The 19,669-nt window shown below is 44.2% G+C and overlaps 2 protein-coding genes across 5 annotated transcripts; one reads left to right on the top strand and one right to left on the bottom strand.

Moving 5' to 3' along the window:
- Nucleotides 1–4,394: 4,394 nt before the first annotated feature.
- Nucleotides 4,395–7,950, bottom strand: LOC103696515. 3 transcript variants are annotated; one of them, XR_005514382.1, is made up of 4 exons: nt 7,383–7,950; nt 7,224–7,293; nt 5,552–6,981; nt 4,395–4,714 (listed from the first exon to the last, which is right to left on the bottom strand). XR_005514382.1 is itself a non-coding variant. In XM_008778176.4 (3 exons), exons 1-3 carry the CDS (start codon nt 7,594–7,596, stop codon nt 5,892–5,894), a joined length of 1,374 nt encoding a protein of 457 aa, XP_008776398.2. In that variant the 5' UTR covers nt 7,597–7,950; the 3' UTR covers nt 4,441–5,891. The 3 variants fall into 3 exon arrangements, 1 of the variants encoding a protein (XP_008776398.2); XR_005514383.1 differs by having other exon boundaries at nt 5,614–6,981; XM_008778176.4 differs by having other exon boundaries at nt 4,441–6,981.
- A 6,330-nt stretch (nt 7,951–14,280) lies between these two features.
- On the top strand, nt 14,281–15,583 carry LOC103696506 (myb-related protein MYBAS2-like). Of its 2 annotated transcripts, none has more exons than XM_039132453.1 (3): nt 14,281–14,426; nt 14,583–14,712; nt 14,820–15,583. In XM_039132453.1, exons 2-3 carry the CDS (start codon nt 14,657–14,659, stop codon nt 15,319–15,321), a joined length of 558 nt encoding a protein of 185 aa, XP_038988381.1. In that variant the 5' UTR covers nt 14,281–14,426; nt 14,583–14,656; the 3' UTR covers nt 15,322–15,583. The 2 variants fall into 2 exon arrangements, with proteins under 2 accessions (XP_038988381.1, XP_008776389.2); XM_008778167.2 differs by having other exon boundaries at nt 14,287–14,484.
- The last annotated feature ends 4,086 nt before the right edge of the window (nt 15,584–19,669 follow it).

Below are 19,669 nucleotides of genomic sequence, written 5' to 3'. Positions count from 1 at the left end.
CAGAAATCATATAATAACACATGTAATACATATAGAAATAGCAAATATTTATATTGTCAAATACGATTACATTTACACTTTTAAACATAGTTGAAAGTTAATATACTTCAGAAAATATAAAAAAATATATATAAAAAACTTCTAAAAAAATAGTATTATCATATTTACGACCACTGGAAGTATCACGCACAACCACGTTTGTATTGCTCTCGTTAGTGATATACGGCTGAAATGGGGACCTGGTCCAACCAAAAAGAACTCCAATTTTTCCATCTCTTGCTCTTTTATTTCCTCCTCGGCATCTTGGCAACTCCTATCGATTCTAGTGGACTACCTTCTGCTGCGTTAGCCGCCGCCAGCTTCACAGCCTTCACTCACAAGGAGGCGACCACGATGGGTCCAGTCCAACCGCGTTTAACTAAGCGGCACACGACACTAGAATCCTAGTACCGCCACTGTACGTAGTCTATGCCGCGTTGTCTTCGGTGCGAAGCAATTCCCGTTCGATTCCTTAACACGACAGACCTCGATCGGTCTAGATTCAGCGAGGCAACGGAAGTTTCCACCACTTCGCATTCCAACTCATCAAACTTATCCACACGGGAACGTGTGGGTCCCACCAATATAAATGTATACGTGACAAACTCTGCTTGCGAAACAGCCCCACTTGTTTTTCAACTTTCCAAGATGCAATTGGAACATAATGCGAACGCGATATGGCTTACGTCGGTTAAAGCCAGCCTATATATATCTGGAGTTCCAGACCTCTCAATACATACAGCTTTGCAGCATTGCTATTTGGATATAGCTTGCAGTCCAAGGCTTAGAGCTTAATATGAAGCGTTTGAGAGCAGAAGAGGAGGGAGAGATGGAGACCATGAAGACGGCCAACCTCTTGTTATCACTCTCTCGTGGAGGTACGCCTGAGAAGATCTACAGGAGGACAAAGACAGAGGATGGTATGTTCGAGTGCAAGACATGCAGTCGCCGGTTTCCGACGTACCAAGCGCTCGGAGGACATCGGACCGGCCACAAGCGACCAAGACTCCAAGGCCTTGGGCTTGATCTGATGCAGGGCTCGAGGTTGAAGCCAACATCCCATGAGTGCTCCATCTGTGGCCAGAGCTTCTCCATGGGCCAGGCTCTGGGCGGTCATATGCGGCGACATAAGCCCTCGAGTGAGTCTTTTCCGGAGACCAAAGCTGGATTGGAGAAATCCATGCTGGAGTTCAACGCGATTCCTTTAGAGAACGGTTGCTCAAGAGAGAGATCTCGTGGCGTCTTGCTTGAGTTATTCGTGTAGTCCATGTGTATATATATTGTGTCTGGTTCTCTCTTCTGGAACTTCCTTATTATAAGTTAGCTGATTTGGCCTGTGATTAGTTAAATTTTTTGATTCTTTGTTTTTTCTCTTCCTCCTCGTAGCTTCATTCATCTTGTCAAATCTTCTCTTGGCATTTTCTAATTCTACAGATATTTTAATCTACAAAATTCATGATTAGTCATGAACCGTTTAATCATGATTAAACGTTCCATGAACCGTTTGCACGGTTCCCGTGCATAGCTGGCCACACTTGCACGTGTAATTTTATATGCGCTTCTGTTTTTATTAATTTTTGGCCTTGTTGGTTTGCCTTTGAAGATTTATCAGAGTCTCCTCTCTTTCCCAAAACTTTGTGGTCCAGAATTTAATACCGGCGATTCGGAAAAAGACGAACAATTTTTAAAGCATTAGCAATATCAGGGTAGAAAGTACAAACCACTCCTGAAATTTCTACTGAAGTAAACTCAAATCTTTTTCAGATGACCTGTACAATAGGTCTGTTAAAATTTGGCAAAATTCAGCATCTGGATGAAAATTTCACCAGAAGGTAACGAATGAAACAAGGTTATCAATCTACTTTACCCACATCAAAATTCCAGTGCAAGTTATATATATATTCTATCAAGGAAAGATGCTGTAGTGGAGGTACAGACTTGATTTTGGAAGCAAACGAGGTACCCGATCGATAATTATAGCAAGCATGGGACAGATTATCCGTGTTAGAACTTTTGGATTGAGAGATGATGACATAAACATAGGATGCGTCAAAAGGATAGCCAGTGCTTGGTTAGAGGTTGAGGAATTAAAAGCGACTTCACAAACCTACAAGCATGGGCCCCTTACGTGCGCTTGCTCGTAGTCAGTGCTCATTTCAAGATAGATAGTGAGAAACCTTCGATCTTTCATTTTGCCGACATGATCAGGTCGGCCAGTGGAAGTTCACCATGTAGCCTTAAAGGCATCACAAATTAAGCTAGTTAAATTCTCTTGAACGAACGATGGTCACAGCTTGGTCACGATCATGTGCGGTTAAGCCGACATGTGTTGATACTCGGATGGTTGCTGAGTAGTTGAGCCATACGTCTGGCTTACTCGATAACAGGGACCAATCCTTGCCCTTTATAAATAGCATTCGGGGGACCTCGTCTCAGTTACAATTACTCTTTCAAGTTGTTACCTTTAGAATTTCTATCCGACTTAAATATCGGAAGTTTTTCCCCACACAAATTCCAGCAATTGAATTTTTTTTTTGTTTTCAGTTTGAGCGAGCACCAAGCAAGCTTCTTCATGCGACCACAGCCACAGCCACTACCATCGCCAGCCAACTTCTTCAGCTCGGAGCTTGTCCAACCTCGATCTCTAAGCTCGGAGCTTGTCCAACCTCGATCTCTAAGCTCGGAGCTCCGATCTTGAAGGCAATACCTGCCTAGTATACATCTTTGAGGTGGTTTGGATAACATTTGCAGACAACAAAAATTTAGTTCTTCCCTGCAATATCCACCAATTCCTGACCTTAGAACCTTAGAACTGGTGCAAGTCAGCCAACTTAGTTCTCTTACGTGTGACGGTGCAAATCAACCAACTGGAATTCGTTCTCTCGTCTTTCAAATGGTGGCCCGGCGCCTTGTAAGCTCCCATACTAGTGACTGCTTTTTTTACCTCACGGACGAGCCACATGCAGGGAAACTTGCACGTGTGGTTCTGGCCGGGCTTTCCTTCTGGGTCTAATACTATTGAGATGTTCGATGATGTCGCAGCCACTCCAGTCCCTGCAGTTCTTCCTTCAGCACATGGGCCCTCAGTGTCTTTCTTTGGCACAGCTTATGCAGATCCTAAAGGCCTCCAAGCTGGGAGGCTCCACTCCATCGACTAGACATGCCACCACAGCCACCACTGCGCTGTCTACCTCGGCCCCTGGAGTGGACGAGAAAGAAAGGATTTCTCGGAGCAACCCCCCTGGTTCCAGACCCAGGAGTTCACTTTCCCGTATGAGCATTCTTCTTTTTGGAAATAGCAATTGAATCAATTCCTGGTGATGAAGAAGAAGAAGGAGAATCGGCGGCCGTGGAACTGGCTTGCTTCTTCGACGCCTCCTCGCCGAAGGAACCAAATTGAGGAAGTTCGGTTGCGTAGGTGAGGAGTGATCCGAGCAATGCAGGCTGTCATGACAACCCAATTTGCATTACTTTTTGCGCCACCCACGTGATTCCTCTGAAAAGATCCAACAGAATATGGTAGACCGTGCTACGATATGGTCCATCCAAGCCACCACTCTATAAGCTATGAGCTCGATTATGGCCAAAGCCAAGGTGCGATAAACGAAACCAGAGTAAGCGAGTTGGTGTTTTTAAGTTTTATTTTATTTTATTTTATTTTATGTTACGTTAAAAGTACTTCATACATTATTTGCATGAATATATCTAATAAAATTAAAAACACAGAATATCGTGGAGCTTCCGAGACAGCTCTCCATCTCCAGCTCACAAAGTGCTACCAACATGGTTAGCCATATAGGCGGTCACCCAATCCGCAATCCTGTAAGCTTCTCTAAATACATATTTAGCTTGAGCGACTTCTCCATCCCTCATCATTGTCATGATATCTCGAAATAAGGGGTGGACGCAGTTGGCAAACACCAAACCTTTCTGGATCCAACTGATGACTGTGGCCGAGTCATCCTTCAGGATGATTGAACTAGCTAGAAGCACATACCGGGCATGTCGAAGACCCGCCCAGGCAGCCTTCAACTTCGAACTAGAGACCATGATGTTGAATAATTAACTGCCGCCTGCTGCCACAATCCTTAAGTCCGAGTCTCTAATAACGAAACCCACACCTTCACTCGTGTCTTCATGCAAAATAGATCCATCAAAGTTGATCTTAAGAAAACTGGAGGGTGGAGGCTTCCAGATAAAAAATACTTTACAGGGTGCTGTCTGGGCAGAGTAGAAACTCTAAATATTCCAAGCTGTCAAAAGCTCTTCTGATATAGACCAACTCTGTAGAACCACAGGAATGGCTTGAAGGAAGGCGGATTTCAAAAAAATTTGAACGCATCCCTGAAATCCTTTACAGACACATATATCCACGTCATAGGGAAGGGACACAGGAACTAATTAAAGAATACCATTTGGAAAACTAGGGAAACATAAACCTCTTTCATACGCATACAGGGCAGAATAAATCATTGCTGTCCTCTCTACAAGGGGATATGCTGTTTCTTTCTCTCTCACACAATATCTCTCTATTTCTAGTTCTAGGGTGGTTAACCATCGATCCCTACGCTCCTCCATGTACCGCGTGGGATGGGCGAGTTACCTCCTTTCCTTGTCTTGGATTTTCTGGTCTAGAATGGCCGTCCTCAATTTCCTGGGTTCCATTCTTAATCTCCTGTTCACAAAATTTCGGGAAGAAACTACGATTTCATCAATAAATGAAATTCAGCAGAACAAAAATCAACAACTAATAAAAAAATATGTGTAATTTGTGTATATGTGGTATTTGGTGTTTTAAAAAGTGGTTGCAATGTGGATGGTATACAGTAAATATACAGTATGCTGACCATATATGGAAGCATATACAGTTACTATTTTTTTAACTATTTAAAGATATATATAGAATACTAAATGTAATTATTATTATTATATATTATATATAATAATTAATATAAAAATAATGATGACGGATTGACAGTAATATGTTTTAGATGGATAATCACAAGGTTGATGACAATGACAACTAATGATTAGTATTTGTTGCTTCGTGCCTAATACCTAATAATAGCGATGATAATATGATCATTATTTTAACATTATGAATATCCATAATATCTCTATCTTATATCCAAATCAAACCTAAATATCAGCTTACTGCTTCACCTGCATGGGCCTATATGAGCCTAGGGCTGCATATGTGGCTCAAGAATCCACATAACGATAAGAAGATTGTCATTTTTCGCCTATATATGCTATGGCTGTATATAATAATTGTACATAGACAATAGACTATAGAGTGTAGTCAAGGGGCCACGTACGGATATACAAACACATATGCAGCATTATACATTGCATTTTAAAACACTAGCAGTATTAAAATTTTTCATCTTTTAAATTATCAATAAACATATCAATATAAGCATAGGAGCATATTTGTTCACTCACAAATGTATCTACCACAAAAAACAATGATATTTATATCAACCAGAATGTCCAAGAGGCTAACTCTTACCATGTTGAGGCACCGGGGCATTGCAAATAAATTTAGAGCAAATCTCACGGCTTTCAGCTCACCTTGTTTTTAATTTTATGACCGGCCCCGCTTATTCCATCTGTGATTCATGCAAAAAATGTCTTTCCGCTGTGTCCTCTCGTAGGAAGATCGAATTTTTTTTGGGTCTTCAAAATGAGAGCTAGAGATATCTTATTCTCTGGTCTCATGGTAGAAACATTCACTTCACCATAGCAGCATTGCAGGAAGACGACCACTTCAAGGTGGGGAATGGCTGGGGAATTCTCCCTCACCATCACTCCCCAGCTAGCTTCCTGGTTTCAATCAAACTCCCAATAAACTACTCCATATCCTCCAATCCAGTTGCCCAAATACTAGGAGGCATTCCCCGTGAAGCCTCCTCAATCTCCTTCGTCCCCTTTTCGGTCTTCGCCCGCGGCAGTCTTCCCCTGTACTGCGACACCAGCGAGATCCCCGGGTCCTTCACTGAGATCGAGCCGCACGCGATCAGATGCGTCAGGACTCCCGACGCCGACGCCCTCGCCCTGCCGTTCGAGCAGGCGCCTACCGTTCGATGGCGATACTCCGGGCGTATCGCCACGATCCGGCCGTCGGCTTTGATCAGCGCTTCCAGCGTCTCAGGGCTGGAGGGGGACGTCGGAGGAGAGATCTCGTCCGTGACGATATCCGTCGCTTCGACATTCGGAATCGTCTCTCGTCTTTCCTCTCCGACGGGAGCTCGCCGCCTGTGTCGCGGGTCATCGGTCTGGGTCGAGGCGTCGGAGAATTTGACGGCGGGATCCGGCGCCGGTTCGCTCTTGCAGGCCGTGAACTCTTTTTGATCGCGAGAATTACAAGACGTCTTCTTTCTTCTTGAAACGGGGAAATTGCAATCGCCTCGGACGCAATTGGGGATTTCGCGATACTCCGGGCGTATCGCCACGATCCGGCCTTCGGCTTTGATCAGCGCTTCCAGCGTCTCAGGGCTGGAGGGGGACGTCAGAGGCGAGATCTCGCCCGTGACGATATCCGTCGCTTCGACATTCGGAATCGTCTCTCGTCTTTCCTCTCCGACGGGAGCTCGCCGCCTGTGTCGCGGGTCGTCGGTCTGGGTCGAGGCGTCGGAGAATTTGACGGTGGGATCCGGCGCCGCTTCGCTCTTGCAGGCCGTGAACTCTTTTTGATCGCGAGAATTACAAGACGTCTTCTTTCTTCTTGAAACGGGGAAGTTGGAATCGCCTCGGACGGAATTGGGGATTTCGGGAGGCTTCTCGGAGTTGGAAGAAGAGGCAGCGAGGAATTCCTGAGAGTTAGAAGGGTTGCCGAGGTGGGGGAGCTCCGATCCTTTGAGAATGTACTCTTGGCCGTGAACCGGGTAGATGAAGTCGTCTTCGGAGAGATCGTGCCACACAAATCCGTTCTTATAGCTCCTGAAGCGAAATTCGGCAAAAAGGTAAGAACTTTTAAGGTTGATTGGATTCGAATCAGCATAAAAACTGGCAAAAATTTCGTGCTTCATAGTTGGTTGGATTCAAGTACAAACTAAAACGGGAAAAGTTGAGTTCTTTAGGGCTTTTCGGACTCGAATCAGCATCGAATGGCAAAAGGGTGTCTTTGGCGTTTCTTAAATTCTACAATGAAAGAAGAAGCAGAGACGTAATATGGAGTTCACCGTTTGGAAGACCACGAGTACATGGCAGCCATCCCTCTTCCTCTGAGAATATCGAGACGATTGATGACATCTAGAATTGGAACAACAAATAGAAATGAGATGGCCATTGGAAAGAACAAAAGGAAAAGGGGCCTTTTTTCCCGTTTTCTGATCTCATACCTCTGAGATAGAGCCCCTCGGCGGACGAGAGCGGGACATCCATGAAGTGAGGGGGCTCCAAATGGCCGTCTCTGGCGAGGTAGTAGACCACCGAGACTTTCCTGCCGGACGTCTTCGGCTTCGGCTCCGCCCAGACCTTCGTCCTCTCCGGATTCGTCTCTCGCTTCTTCCACTGCTCCGAAAGCTCGCCTCTTCCACTCGAAGAGACCGCCATCGCCTTCGAAAATTAACGGCTTAAACAGAGGATTATAGAAGAGGAAACAGGGGAGAGTAAAGGTTTAAGGTCAAACAGAGGATTAGAGAAGAGTAGATGGTGGTGAGTAGAGAAGAGGGAAGCGGAGAGCTTGAGAGGAGCGTGGATCTGCTGGGATTCCAACAGGGATTCTGCGGACAGCAGGAAACCAGCAAAACGAGCCCATGGGATCACAGTAACAAGTTAGTTAATCTAAAATATATTCTAGAATCTAAGTTCACATCCTATCCAAGTTCTGGAGTCAATTTTACACTATTTATGATGTTAAAATTATTGCTTATCCCAAAAACTTAGATATAAATTTATTTATATATTTTATATTTTTTTACACATGAACCAACCAAGTAACGGTAAAAATTGAATAAGCAACAGATACATTGGATTTTATATTTTATATTTTCCATTCAATCGTCGAGATTGATCAATGCATCAAGGCATGATCATAGATGAGTGACAGAACAATAAAGAACAGTCAAAAATTTTTATAGCTAAGGGCAACGTTTTTTGTAATCCATTTATTTTAAAATTTATTTTTCTTATTTTATAATAAGAAACAATAAAAAAATAAGCATGTTATTTGGTAATATCACACTACACATGGAGTCTAAGGGGGGAGATTAAAAAAAACAATCTTGAGCTGGCATGAAGATTGGGATTTTAAGATAAATGTTAGTAATTAGGTGGGGTCCCCCGTTATCTTATTCAAGTCTCTATTAAAAATTTAAAACAAAATATATCCTCGTTTGTTTTGGGGGGGACCTTTTGGCGTTACTGTTAGATTCTTGGGGGCCTTGAGGGGAAGAGGCCTTGAGGACAGCTGGTCAACCAAACGGTCGGCAGCCCAAAATATGAGCGTGTCGCAGAACCCGTGAGTTGGACAGCCCAAAAGTGCATCATTATAGTGTAAGCAGCTGTCGTCATTTACGCAGTCACTCCAAACTTCCCACACTTGAGAATAAAATATTATCTATATTAACAATTGCTATAATGAAAAATAATGATTAGAGTTTTTAAAATACAGTTGTATTCAGATACCAGTTTATATATCAGAAGGCTTTGAGTATTTGCACTATATAGCAGCTATTGTAATGAAATGATATGATTGCATAATTGTCTGCTACTCAAATATCTGTAGTTAAATATAAATATATCACTAGCTCGAAGCACAAGCATTGCTTATGAGGAACATAAGGTGGCTGCATTTTAACTAGAGTTTTCCATTTCCATTTCTCAAAGACTGGGCTATGCGTTGTTACCGGAAGATTTATATAGTCTTTTGTTTTATGATTTTATTGGCCGCATTCATACTCGTTGAGTGTAAGTTGCCATTGTACCTTAAAAAATAAACAAAGAGAGAGTATATAAATGCAGTTTAACATCTACATTGGCTTTATAAATATTGAAACAGTTTCCCATTACATGAGTATAAATGTAGCAGAAGGCGGCTCCGAAACAATGAAAGTGATAACAGCAAGAGTGACGTTACAAATTGCTGTCATTTGAGATATCATCAAAAAAAGAAAAAAAAGGCATAAAGTCTGTGCATGCGAGTGCATATGTACTAAAAATATATGGGGGCCCAGTTGTAACTTTGCTAAGCTCCATTCTTGGGTCAAGCTTGGGCCGGACCGGTCTCACAACTTGAGCTTTCAACCCATTGCATGAAATAGAAGTTTGGAATGACCCAACTATTGATGAGATATTTGAAATTATTGCAACTTCTGTGTATTATTAAATTGCCAGAGCCTAAGATTAGTTGTCGAGCCATCTGATTTGGGCAGTGCTCCACTCTTCTCTACAGTTTCCAGCTTTGAAATGCTTATGTCACTAATTGTGTACAAGATTGCAGCAACATTGTTTGAAAAGATTATCGTATTTCTCATAAAATTAAATGATTCTCTATTATGATGCAAAATGCATTCTAACATCAACAAATCAACCACCTTTTAATGCGCATTTTGTTAGACACCATTGCACGCTAATTAAAAGCACCTATTTTGCTTCATCTCCCTCGCTCTCTCTCCCTCGGCACGTGTTTGTCTCCGCGCGTGTACGTGCATGTGTGTGGGCCTGCATGGTTAACAATCTTAAATCAGGATCACATTGTAGTCACCAATCTTGCTTATTGTTGCATTTTACTTCATATGCTGCTGTTGATGCTTTCTTGATCCAGCATCAGATTCCACAGCTGTGTCATACAGTAATAGGTATGGTGTCTGCGAATTATGACTGCAATGTTTGGATTCTTGATCTGTTCAAAGATCAGGGTGTCCTGCAGAGTGTGGAGCGTGTGGGGCTGTGGAGTCGGTAGACCAACTCAAGGCTAGGCGAGCAATTTGAAGAGGTTAGTTTCAATCACAATCACTTACCCCATGTGCTCTTTCAGTGTGTATGGGCGAGATTGACATGGCAGTGGGCCGGGATCCCACAGGAGGCCCGGAGTGACAGGCCATAGTTCCTTCACAGGATACGACAGGGGCTACCCAGTTCCGGGACGTGTCAGGAGGCTATTAGAGCGACTTGCACAGCGCACCAGATTTGGCTGGCAAGAAATGCTCGTACTCTCGGCGATCGCAGGGTGTCACCGAGGTTTGCTGCGGAGCTTGCTCGTGTTCAGGCCTTTGAGTTTGTACCCACCACCTCTTCAGACAGACCTTTGACAGCTCGGGACACCTGGGGCCCCCCTCTGCTTCGGCAGCCCACCATATGGTGTTTTTCACCTGGGAGCCCCCACCCCCGAGTTTCCTCAAGGTCAATTTTGATGGGTCGGTGTTGGACGGCGGTGCGCGGGGTGGTGCGGGCTTTGTTATACGAGGCCCGCACTCCAGGGTAGTTGCAGCAGGTGGCTGCCAGCTGTTCGATACGTCGGTTCCGGAGGCAGAGCTTCGAGCAGCCTGGGCGGGCGTGCGCCATGCGAGGATGATCCTGCGAGCCAGGTCGATCATTTTGGAGGGCGACTCCACCACGGTCATCGGATGGATTCGGAGGGGGGCGACGGGTGATGGTACAGACCACCCTTTGATCCGCGACATAGGGAGCATGATGGGAGATGAGCGAGCCTTCCAGGCTCAACATGTATTTAGAGAAGCTAATGGGGCAGCCGACTGGGTGGCGGCCCATGCGGCTCATCACTCAGGGTATACCCTTTGGTCGGGGGAGGAGGAGCTGCCACATGCGCTCCGCGAGTTGCTTTATTTTGATTTTCTTGGATGTATTCGTACACGTATTGTATGAAATACCCGTTTTCAGCAAAAAAAAAAAAAAAAAAAAAAAAAAAAAAGAAAAAAGAGGATCAGGGTGTCCCACTTTCTTCTCCACTCTCCGCTGAAACTGAGTGAGTCACTGTCGCCTTTCAGAACTTCTTTCTGACTCCGACTCATGCTCGGCCTGCCCAGTCAAAATGGTCAGGAAAAAGGCCCAAAGCTTGGTCACCAACACTGACAACCAGTTGTGGTCCCAATCTGGGACGCTCAAAAGCCTGTCCCATTTAACTGTTGCAAGCCCAGGTTTCTCGAAATGGGCCTACTTGAATGGCTTAAGAGCCTTTTGCGAACAATAATTCAGGCTGATCTTGTTCTCGCGACTTTACAAGTAAAGAAGAAAAATTGCAGGAACAAAAAAAAAAAAAAAAAAAAAAAAAAAAACTGATGTCTCGCCTTCCGGTGCTTTTGCTTCCTGTTTTGTTTACAAAGATCCATGACAGAAAAATGAACTAGCTTGGACAACGTGCATCATGAAATCCTTTCATTTTCAACAATTGTCTGTAAAATTTTTATAATTGACTTTTGGTAGTGAAGATTTATTGCTTACAAAAAAGAGTTAAAATAAAAATAATGCAACTGCTATCTTCCACATCAATCTGGAATCTGGTTCCAGTCTCTTCCTCAGCTCTAAATGGCACCCAGAAACAACCAATTTTAAGGGAAGAAAAAGAGTTAGCAGCTAATCTGATCCGGAACTTAGCCTACCCACTCTTATCAATCATCATCCCTATCAGCTCCAGAGCAGACCACGGTAGCTTAGGGACACATACAGAAATAGTGAACCAGTCCAAATATAGGAGAATAAATTAGAGCTTAAATTTGACATCTTTCTAGGCTAAAACCATAATGCAACCATCAAAATCGGTGTGTTTTTATTTCCACCAAAAAAAAAAATCAATCAATCCATCGATCCATCCATCAATCAATCAAATCAATCACTGAGTTTCAGTTGACCTATTGGACTTACTCCTCTTGTCCTGCACATCTATTTACCGCGACTCTCATGAATCAAACAAGCACTTGATGGCCTTTGACATACAAAATCTATCCATCCACCGACCAAGGTCCAGATGGTGCAACCTGCCACGCCGACAAGAGAGGGGCTACGATCCCCCTCGTGCCCCTTGTTTTCCTCCAGCCCATTGATGACAGACAAACCACAGGGAACTGAGAGAAATGACAGCGTAAAAGTTCATTCTTGATACCTATTTTAACTCGGGAGGAGTATTTTTCACCTTTGCCCGTTGTACGTATACATTTTTTTCCCATACTTTTATCTCTATCCTTGATGCAAAGCTCCAGTAATTACCTATGTCAAAATAAGTGGGGAAACCACAAATTGGTGACCTCCACGTCGTGATGGGTTAGCTTTTTTTTTTATACGTCGCACTTCCTTGGAGAGATAGGGGTACAGGTCTTTTTAGCAACCAAGCTGACCTCTTTAACAGAGAGCCTGTTGGAGACCGTATAATGCCGGCTAATGTATCAACATCACCAAGACAACATCTCCCACTACTATCTAGTGTGTAACTTGGCGTGCACACACACACACCCTGGAAATGAATACTAAATTTGCACCTTCTTGAGATCAGATAAACCATTAGATAAGATAGTTTCAAAGCTGTCTTCGTGGCTTAGAGAGAACCACGGGTGCTTCGCCATTAAATCCTATAATGCTTGCACAGCATCGTTAGTTCAACTTTGGTGACGCCAGACTCTCTCCCCACACTCTTATGGAGTCACCATTAATACCTATTCTGCAATTGTGACATCTTTAGATCAACTTTGGTGACGCCAGAATTAATCTCTCCCCCGTGCACTAAGCATGTCCAAATTCTATTTACGTTGCTTATCAACCATTGAGTGATATCATCTCCAAAATATATTAATTTATGTTCAGAATTAGGTCTCCGAGATCTTACATAGAAGCTTGATACTGCATACGTGCTATGGATAATATTGGCGAAATCGGTGCATGGCAGGAGACAAAATTTACCTGTATCAGCAACAAAAATAATATAAAATAGAACCTTGAGTGGTAAATGTCTACATGATGATATTAGACCGACGAGGAAGCTGCTTTTCTACTACAGAGAAAGGAGCACTACGACAAGAAATTTCTTCTCTGTACCCATGATGATCGTGGAGAACAGCCATTGCTGTTCGCACCCCAAAAGGTCAAAGGAACAGTCGAAGGAGAGACTTGTCACCTAATACCAGAGTACTTCTTTACTTCAATAACATGGTCTGCCATGAATGGACGTTCCATCTTTTTTCCTCTAATGGGCAGCTTCCTCCTGGGTCAAGCACTACCATGTCCTCCCAGAAGCTCCAGTTAAGACTTGTTGGAAGGTGCCCAGCCTTTGTTTGTTTAAATAGTGTCACTTGTGTGTAAAACAGCGTTCCCCAACCTCCTTTTCATATCAATCTAGTATTTGACACCAAGCATAATCATGCTGTGGTAACATATATGATAGGAGCTTTATCCCCACACGATTTTTATTTTAACCTAGTGTCATGGATGGCAGTGCCGCTGACTGCAATCAAAAAGACAATTAATGCTGCTGACCAATAGCAGGTAAAGAGAGAAAGGTGCTTAAAAGAATGCTTCTGGATGAAAATTCGTAGACCCATGTTACTGATATATAAATAGGAGCCTAAAAACAGAAGGTGCTGAGAACAGTGTTTTTGTATGAAACTTCGCATATATTTTGTTCTCAGAAAAAGAAACCTGTACTCAGGTGAGCCCTTGATGATGAATTTGGTCGAGGATGTTATTCAGTAAAAATGACACAATGACGAAATCCTAGGTAGGGAACTGTTTGTGGATTAATTACAGCAAACTGCGAAAAACCATGCGAAGTGACAAACCTCGCAAACTGCAGACCAGATCACTTCCAGAGTCCTACCCAACGACGTCCCTGTGAGGCTGCAGAGAAGGATACCTGTGAGACCATGAGTTTGGTTTATGATTAATCTTTGGATGACCTTAAACAGAACAAAAGATATAATCCCAAGACATGCTATTAATTTAGCTAGATAATCGATTATAGATTCATGTCCTACCGCCATTTAGGGTGCAGAGGACGCAGAAGTCAGAAGCATGCAGCCAAGTTCTAATGGATCGTAGTTACTTATTTTAAGGCTGTCATGCGTACGCACCAATTGATTAGTACATTGCTAAGCAAACTGAGGCTGAAAAGGAGGCTACTGTCGCATCACGTGCACTGGAGATGCCTCTGAGTTAGTGCAAAATGTCGTAAGCCAAAACAATAATAATTAAAGAAAAACAAAAGAGGAGCAAATTGTAGGACCCAGGATCATAAACGGCACAGCTCGCCCAGGCTATAAATGAGAGAGGAGCGGACACAAAGGCAAGCAAGCCGTTTAGTTGGAAACAAAGCAGTGGGCGTGGGAAGAGGAGGAGCTCCGAAGGCCCTGCAAAGATAGGAGTGGAAGACGACGATGGTGACGGTGAAAGAAGAGACGCGAAAGGGCCCGTGGACGGAGCAGGAGGACCAGCAACTGGTATGCTTTGTGGGCTTATTCGGTGAACGTCGTTGGGATTTCATAGCCAAAGTCTCAGGTTTGAGGGGTGGCGGGGGCTACAAGTAGGCTTACTTTGGCGGTGGGGGGGTGGAGGAAGCTACCCTTTAACCCGGCCTGGTTTAATGTTGTATGTAGGTCTCAACAGAACAGGCAAGAGTTGCAGGTTACGCTGGGTTAATTACCTGCACCCCGGTCTCAAGCGCGGCCGCATGACCCTTCAGGAACAGCGCCTCATCCTCGAGCTCCATTCCCGTTGGGGAAATAGGTTTAGTAACTACGTCTAGCTCATCATCTACTACTGTTCCATTAGCAAACTTGATAGCATGTGTCATCCATTAGTATGCTTCTTGTTCATCTGGATGATGGTTTCAGGTGGTCTAGGATAGCTCGAAAGCTCCCCGGTCGCACCGATAATGAGATCAAGAACTACTGGAGGACTCATATGAGAAAGAAGGCTCAAGAGCGAAAGAGAGACGCGATTTCTCCTTCGTGGTCATCGTCGTCGCTGGCCTATCATTCCCCCTCTCCAAGTGAACCACCACCAGAGGTTGGGCTCGAACAGCGCGAGCTTAACGAGGTTGGTGTTTGCTGCTGCATGACTGCAGGGTTCGACGAGGAGGAGGAAGATGTGAAGGGGTACTCCATGGATCAGATCTGGAATGAGATTGCAACGCCTGAAGCAGTCAGCGGGCTGAGCTTCGAGGAATGTAAGAATGAAGTTTGTGATACCTCCTGGCCTCCAATGCCATCTCCTATGTGGGAATACAGCTCTGAACTGCTCTGGAAGATGGACGACGAAGAGTTCAAGATGTTTCCTCCCGTGGATGACCTTTTGGTCTCCAACTACCAACACGGTAGAGAGTTCTGTAACTGAAGGGATTACACTTGGTTTCTCTCTCGCTCCTTGTTTATAGTTGTGAAATGGCTTTGAAGCAGAACCTCTGTTAGGATAAAGCTATTTCTCCTGTAAAATTTAGGTATGCTTAGCCATAAAACCTATTGTATGATTGTAAGATAAATACTCTGTTATCCTATTGAACCAAACTGATTGCCTCGAGGGATTTTGTGCAGCAGTTGTCTCTATCGCTATTGCGGATTCTTTCCAGGAAAGGTCTTCAGAGGCCACGTTTTCACTATAAACATTATCTCAAACACAAATATTTCCACAGAACAGCGAGTTGTTGAAGTAGTTAGATTCTATATCTGTGTATGGGCACGCGATAATGCATATTTAAAAGCAAAACGAACCAAGATTTGTTGAGGACTTATGTGAGTCCGGAGGGATACAGTTTGAAAAGAGATACGGTCATATATACTGACATAACATTGGAATAGCCTTAATTATAAGGTCTTACTTGAATAACTAACGTCCAGTTTGTTGATACACCTGACAAAACCTTGGGCTATCATTCATTTTCTAATTTGATACAAAATGTAGGGACAAAGACACGGACTCTGGGGGAAGTCACGCCCATCATGCAAAACTAAATATACTACTGCAATGGACTATAAAGTTTAAGTTTCATGGCCAAAGCAATGGTGCTAATTTCATAAAGTATTGATTCTAATAAGATAACCTTCTCCTTTTACTCTTTCAGCAGAGGAGAGACCGCCCATCAAACCATGCATCAAAACAGAAAAGCAAGGAGAAAGGTTAAGTTGGCGAGTTGCTCTGGGTAGTGCTGCTTTAGAAATCGCGCGATTTTGACGCTTTCTAGCGAGCAGGTGGTGATCGGCAGTGATGGTGGACTGCAGAGGCAGGCCGAAGAAGGGATCTTCCAGCAGCGATGACCAGCGAAACCAGGAGCGAGGTGTGGACTCCCGAACGTGGTCCGGAGTGGTGCAGGGTGTCCCTCGACAACCCTAGTGGACGAATCACGAGATCTCCGAGGAGGAGATTGAAAATCTCCATTTCTATTTTGCGGACGTTGTGGAGCTGCCGGCGAAGAGGGTCGAGACAACGAGGCAGGCGTGGGAGACGACCGTGATCGTAGCTCGAAGCCTTCGGAGGATGGCTCCCATTGAGTGGGTTGCCCGCGATTTCAAAACTCGAGGGAAGTTGGAGTATGACGTGGAGGCCTATCCGATGGTGGAGGTCCACCATGTGTTCCGTTTCCGGTGTGAAGATGACCGAAACTCACCTTTGTCCGGTGGGCCGTGGGTTGTGGCCGGCCAGCTCTTAGCGATGTAGCCGTGGAGGCCAGATTTCAGACCCGGCGTGGACAAAGTTAGGAAGGCAGCGGTTTGGGTCCGTCTCCCTACTCTCCCATTGGAATATTTGGAAGGACTCGATTAAGGAGATTGTGGCAGCGGCCGGTCGGCTCCTTGTTCTAGATGGGTTCATTGAGCAACACCTGAGGCCCGGCTATGCTCGGGTGAAGATCGAAATCAATGCCCTCAATCCGCTCAAACCTGGAATCCTAATTTGAGGGCGCGAGATGGTCTTTTGGAAGAGTTTTGTTTATGAGAATATCCATGCTTTTTATTACCTTTATGGTCTGATCGGCCACCGAGACGACGACTGCAATCACTCGCTGCTGGTGCCGACCCTGGATTGCGAACCTGTCTCCGTGTCTTTGGCCCACTATGATCAGCTCGGACAGCTTGGGTCTCAAGGTGTGTGACCTCTTGAGACCGAGTGAGAGGAGTTGGGACAAAGCTACAGTTCAAAAACTCTTTGGGGGACATCTGGCAGAGAGAATCCTTGCTATGCCGATTTTAAGGTTTGGTAGACCGAACATAAGCATATGGGGCTCAACCTGCCGATCCAAGGTGAGGGGCAACGGTCTTGGGGTGTTGTATGGAGTCACAGCGCCACGATCGACTAATGGAAGCTGGTTGTAGAAGCTCTGAATTTACCCTCGGGTTGTTTTGTTCCTTTGAAAGGTGGTATGCGGCAGGCTGCCGACTAGGAAGGTGCTTTGTAGAAGGGGGATGAGTCTCCCCACTTATTGTGATGGATGTCCAAAAGTCGAGGAATCAGTGGAGCACGTTCTCTTCGGATGCCCAAGGGTTGTTCTAGTGTGGCAACTAGCAGGGGTTGCCTACAGTTTCCTGCATTCTCATTCCCCGGTCACGACTTTCCTTGATTACTTGAAGGAATCCGTGAAGCAATCTGCCAGCTCGACTAGTAGTGTTAGATGTGCCTATATTGCCTAGCATACCTGGTTAAGCAGGAACGTCAGAGTTTTTGAGGACAGATGGTAGAGGCCGAGGTGTGTAGTGGACAAGGTGCTCATCCATGCAGCAGAGTATGACCATGCAGAGTCTGTTGATGGTGCCGGGACTGCGAGGGATATCTACGGCTCCTATTCAACTCTGATAGCACCTCGGGCGATACTTATCGCCTAGGAGCCCCCATCCTCGAGCTATCTCAAGGTGAACTTCGATGACAGTATTTTGGAAGAGATGTGAGCAGTCTGTAAGGGTATTTTCTATGCTCGTCTAGTCCTTGGGGTCGATCGAATTTAGTTTGAAGGAGATTCTACGACTGTCATCCGGTGGATCCAGGGTCACGCCATGGCTGGCGATGAACATTCCTTATTATACGATATCCGTGGCCTATTGCGGGGTTGTCTGGACGCTCGGGTCGCACATCTGTTTTGGGAGGCGAACAGGGCGGCCGATTCGGTGGTATCCTTCGTTGCTCAGCATTCCAGTAGTCTATTGTGGGATAGTCTGGAGTCTTCTCCTCTCCCCCGATGCCCCTCCTCCTTTGCTCTCTTTTCTTTTCTGATTTTGTTAGTTGGTCTCATACCAGAATGGTACGATACCATCCATATTATCAGGGAAAAAAAATCAATGCATCAAAAGTACATAGTTCTATCATCCTTCTACAAAGTATAGTGAAATCCTTGCTTGCTTGCGGCTTGTTTATAGAAACAATCTTTGTCTAGTTAACCAATCCGTGGTTGAGGGATTTTTTTTCTTTTACAAAGACGGAAGCAAAGTCACTCGGCTTGAGAGTTTACATAAACTATTTATAAAGAATTTGCAAGAAAAAAAACTAAAAAGCAATAAAAAGCTCTTATAAGAGATAGTGGTATGTAAGTAGATCTGTTAAACTATTTAATAAACTAAAAAATTTCATAAGTGATTTGAAAGATCTGGCCGAGGCCGAGGGATTGTTATCATAAAAATAGCCGCACTGGTTTAAAATAGGACGGCCTCAAAAATGGGCGCTGTAGAGATGAGACAAGGTTCTCCATAGTTGCAAAGAATGATTAGAAACTCTTCTCTAAATTTTGGACACGTGCATGCATGGGCCCTCGGCTCGCGCCATTTTATTTTTCTCCAAATCACTCAGCACTGGGAATGGGGAGGAGATGGAAGGGTCAGCGCAGTGAGTGGATGACCTCATTTTTCTTCAACTTTTCTAATGGAAGGAAATATGGCCGGCCTTAATAGAGAGAAGGAATGGATTAGGAGATTAGTTTAGCAAAACTAGTTGCAGGTCATGCAAGTCTTAGTGGCCGATAGGGCGGTTAAAAGGTGGACGATAAGTGCTCTGCTCTAAAGGCGTTTTTGGAGCCCTACTTTGCTGGGAGTGATCTCGCGCCTGATTACCCTTCTTATCTCCTAATTAAAAAATTGTTAGTGCTCAGCTACTCGTATCCCATCAACCAATATATTATCTTAGAGTGACTCTTTATTCTTATTGAATAAAAGGCGATGGCTTTTAGGCGGTCAAGGGGAAAGAAACATACCAAAGAGAGCTGGAACAAACACGACAAGAGCCTAATACAACATCATCGAAATAATAATTAAGGCTACCTGCAATTTGATAATCACGGTTGATGGTGGCCACAAGGATAAACAAGTTGTCGAACAACTTTCTAGCACCACGAGTCAGCAAAGCAGATAAAATATTTTACATGCACCCTACAGAAAAGAATGAGCCGGTCTAGACTGGAGAATAGCGTATACACTGGCACAATGTGTAAAGCAAACGTATTTTCCAAAATAACCATGGCTACTTTCCATCTTTGACTTCGCTAAGATATTTCATACAACTCTTGAGAAAGTAGATTTCAGTTGGTTCTTCCGTGATAATTTATCTAAAAGATCAAGTATGAACAATTATAATGCAGTGTGCATTGTGACGCCTAAATGCATAATCACTCCTAAGACTATAATTAAAAATTATGACCTTAGTCATGAGGGGTTAATAATAACTATTAACGACAACTTATATAAGTAAGCAAAACAATGAAAATTTTATT

Source organism: Phoenix dactylifera, chromosome 12, assembly GCF_009389715.1.
Source record: "Phoenix dactylifera cultivar Barhee BC4 chromosome 12, palm_55x_up_171113_PBpolish2nd_filt_p, whole genome shotgun sequence".
Classification (NCBI taxonomy): domain Eukaryota; kingdom Viridiplantae; phylum Streptophyta; class Magnoliopsida; order Arecales; family Arecaceae; genus Phoenix; species Phoenix dactylifera.
Note: the sequence above shows the minus strand (reverse complement) of the source record. Positions and strands in the feature narration are given on the sequence as shown.

Coding starts and splice junctions, on each gene's coding strand:
- LOC103696515 (XM_008778176.4), bottom strand. CDS start 7,596: ATGGCGGTCTCTTCGAGTGGAAGAGGCGAGCTTTCGGAGCAGTGGAAG. Junction 7,294..7,382: donor CGAGGGGCTCTATCTCAGAG/GTATGAGATCAG, acceptor TTCCAATTCTAG/ATGTCATCAATCGTCTCGAT. Junction 6,982..7,223: donor TACTCGTGGTCTTCCAAACG/GTGAACTCCATA, acceptor ATTTCGCTTCAG/GAGCTATAAGAACGGATTTG.
- LOC103696506 (XM_008778167.2), top strand. CDS start 14,364: ATGGTGACGGTGAAAGAAGAGACGCGAAAGGGCCCGTGGACGGAGCAG. Junction 14,485..14,582: donor TTTCATAGCCAAAGTCTCAG/GTTTGAGGGGTG, acceptor TGTTGTATGTAG/GTCTCAACAGAACAGGCAAG. Junction 14,713..14,819: donor CATTCCCGTTGGGGAAATAG/GTTTAGTAACTA, acceptor TGATGGTTTCAG/GTGGTCTAGGATAGCTCGAA.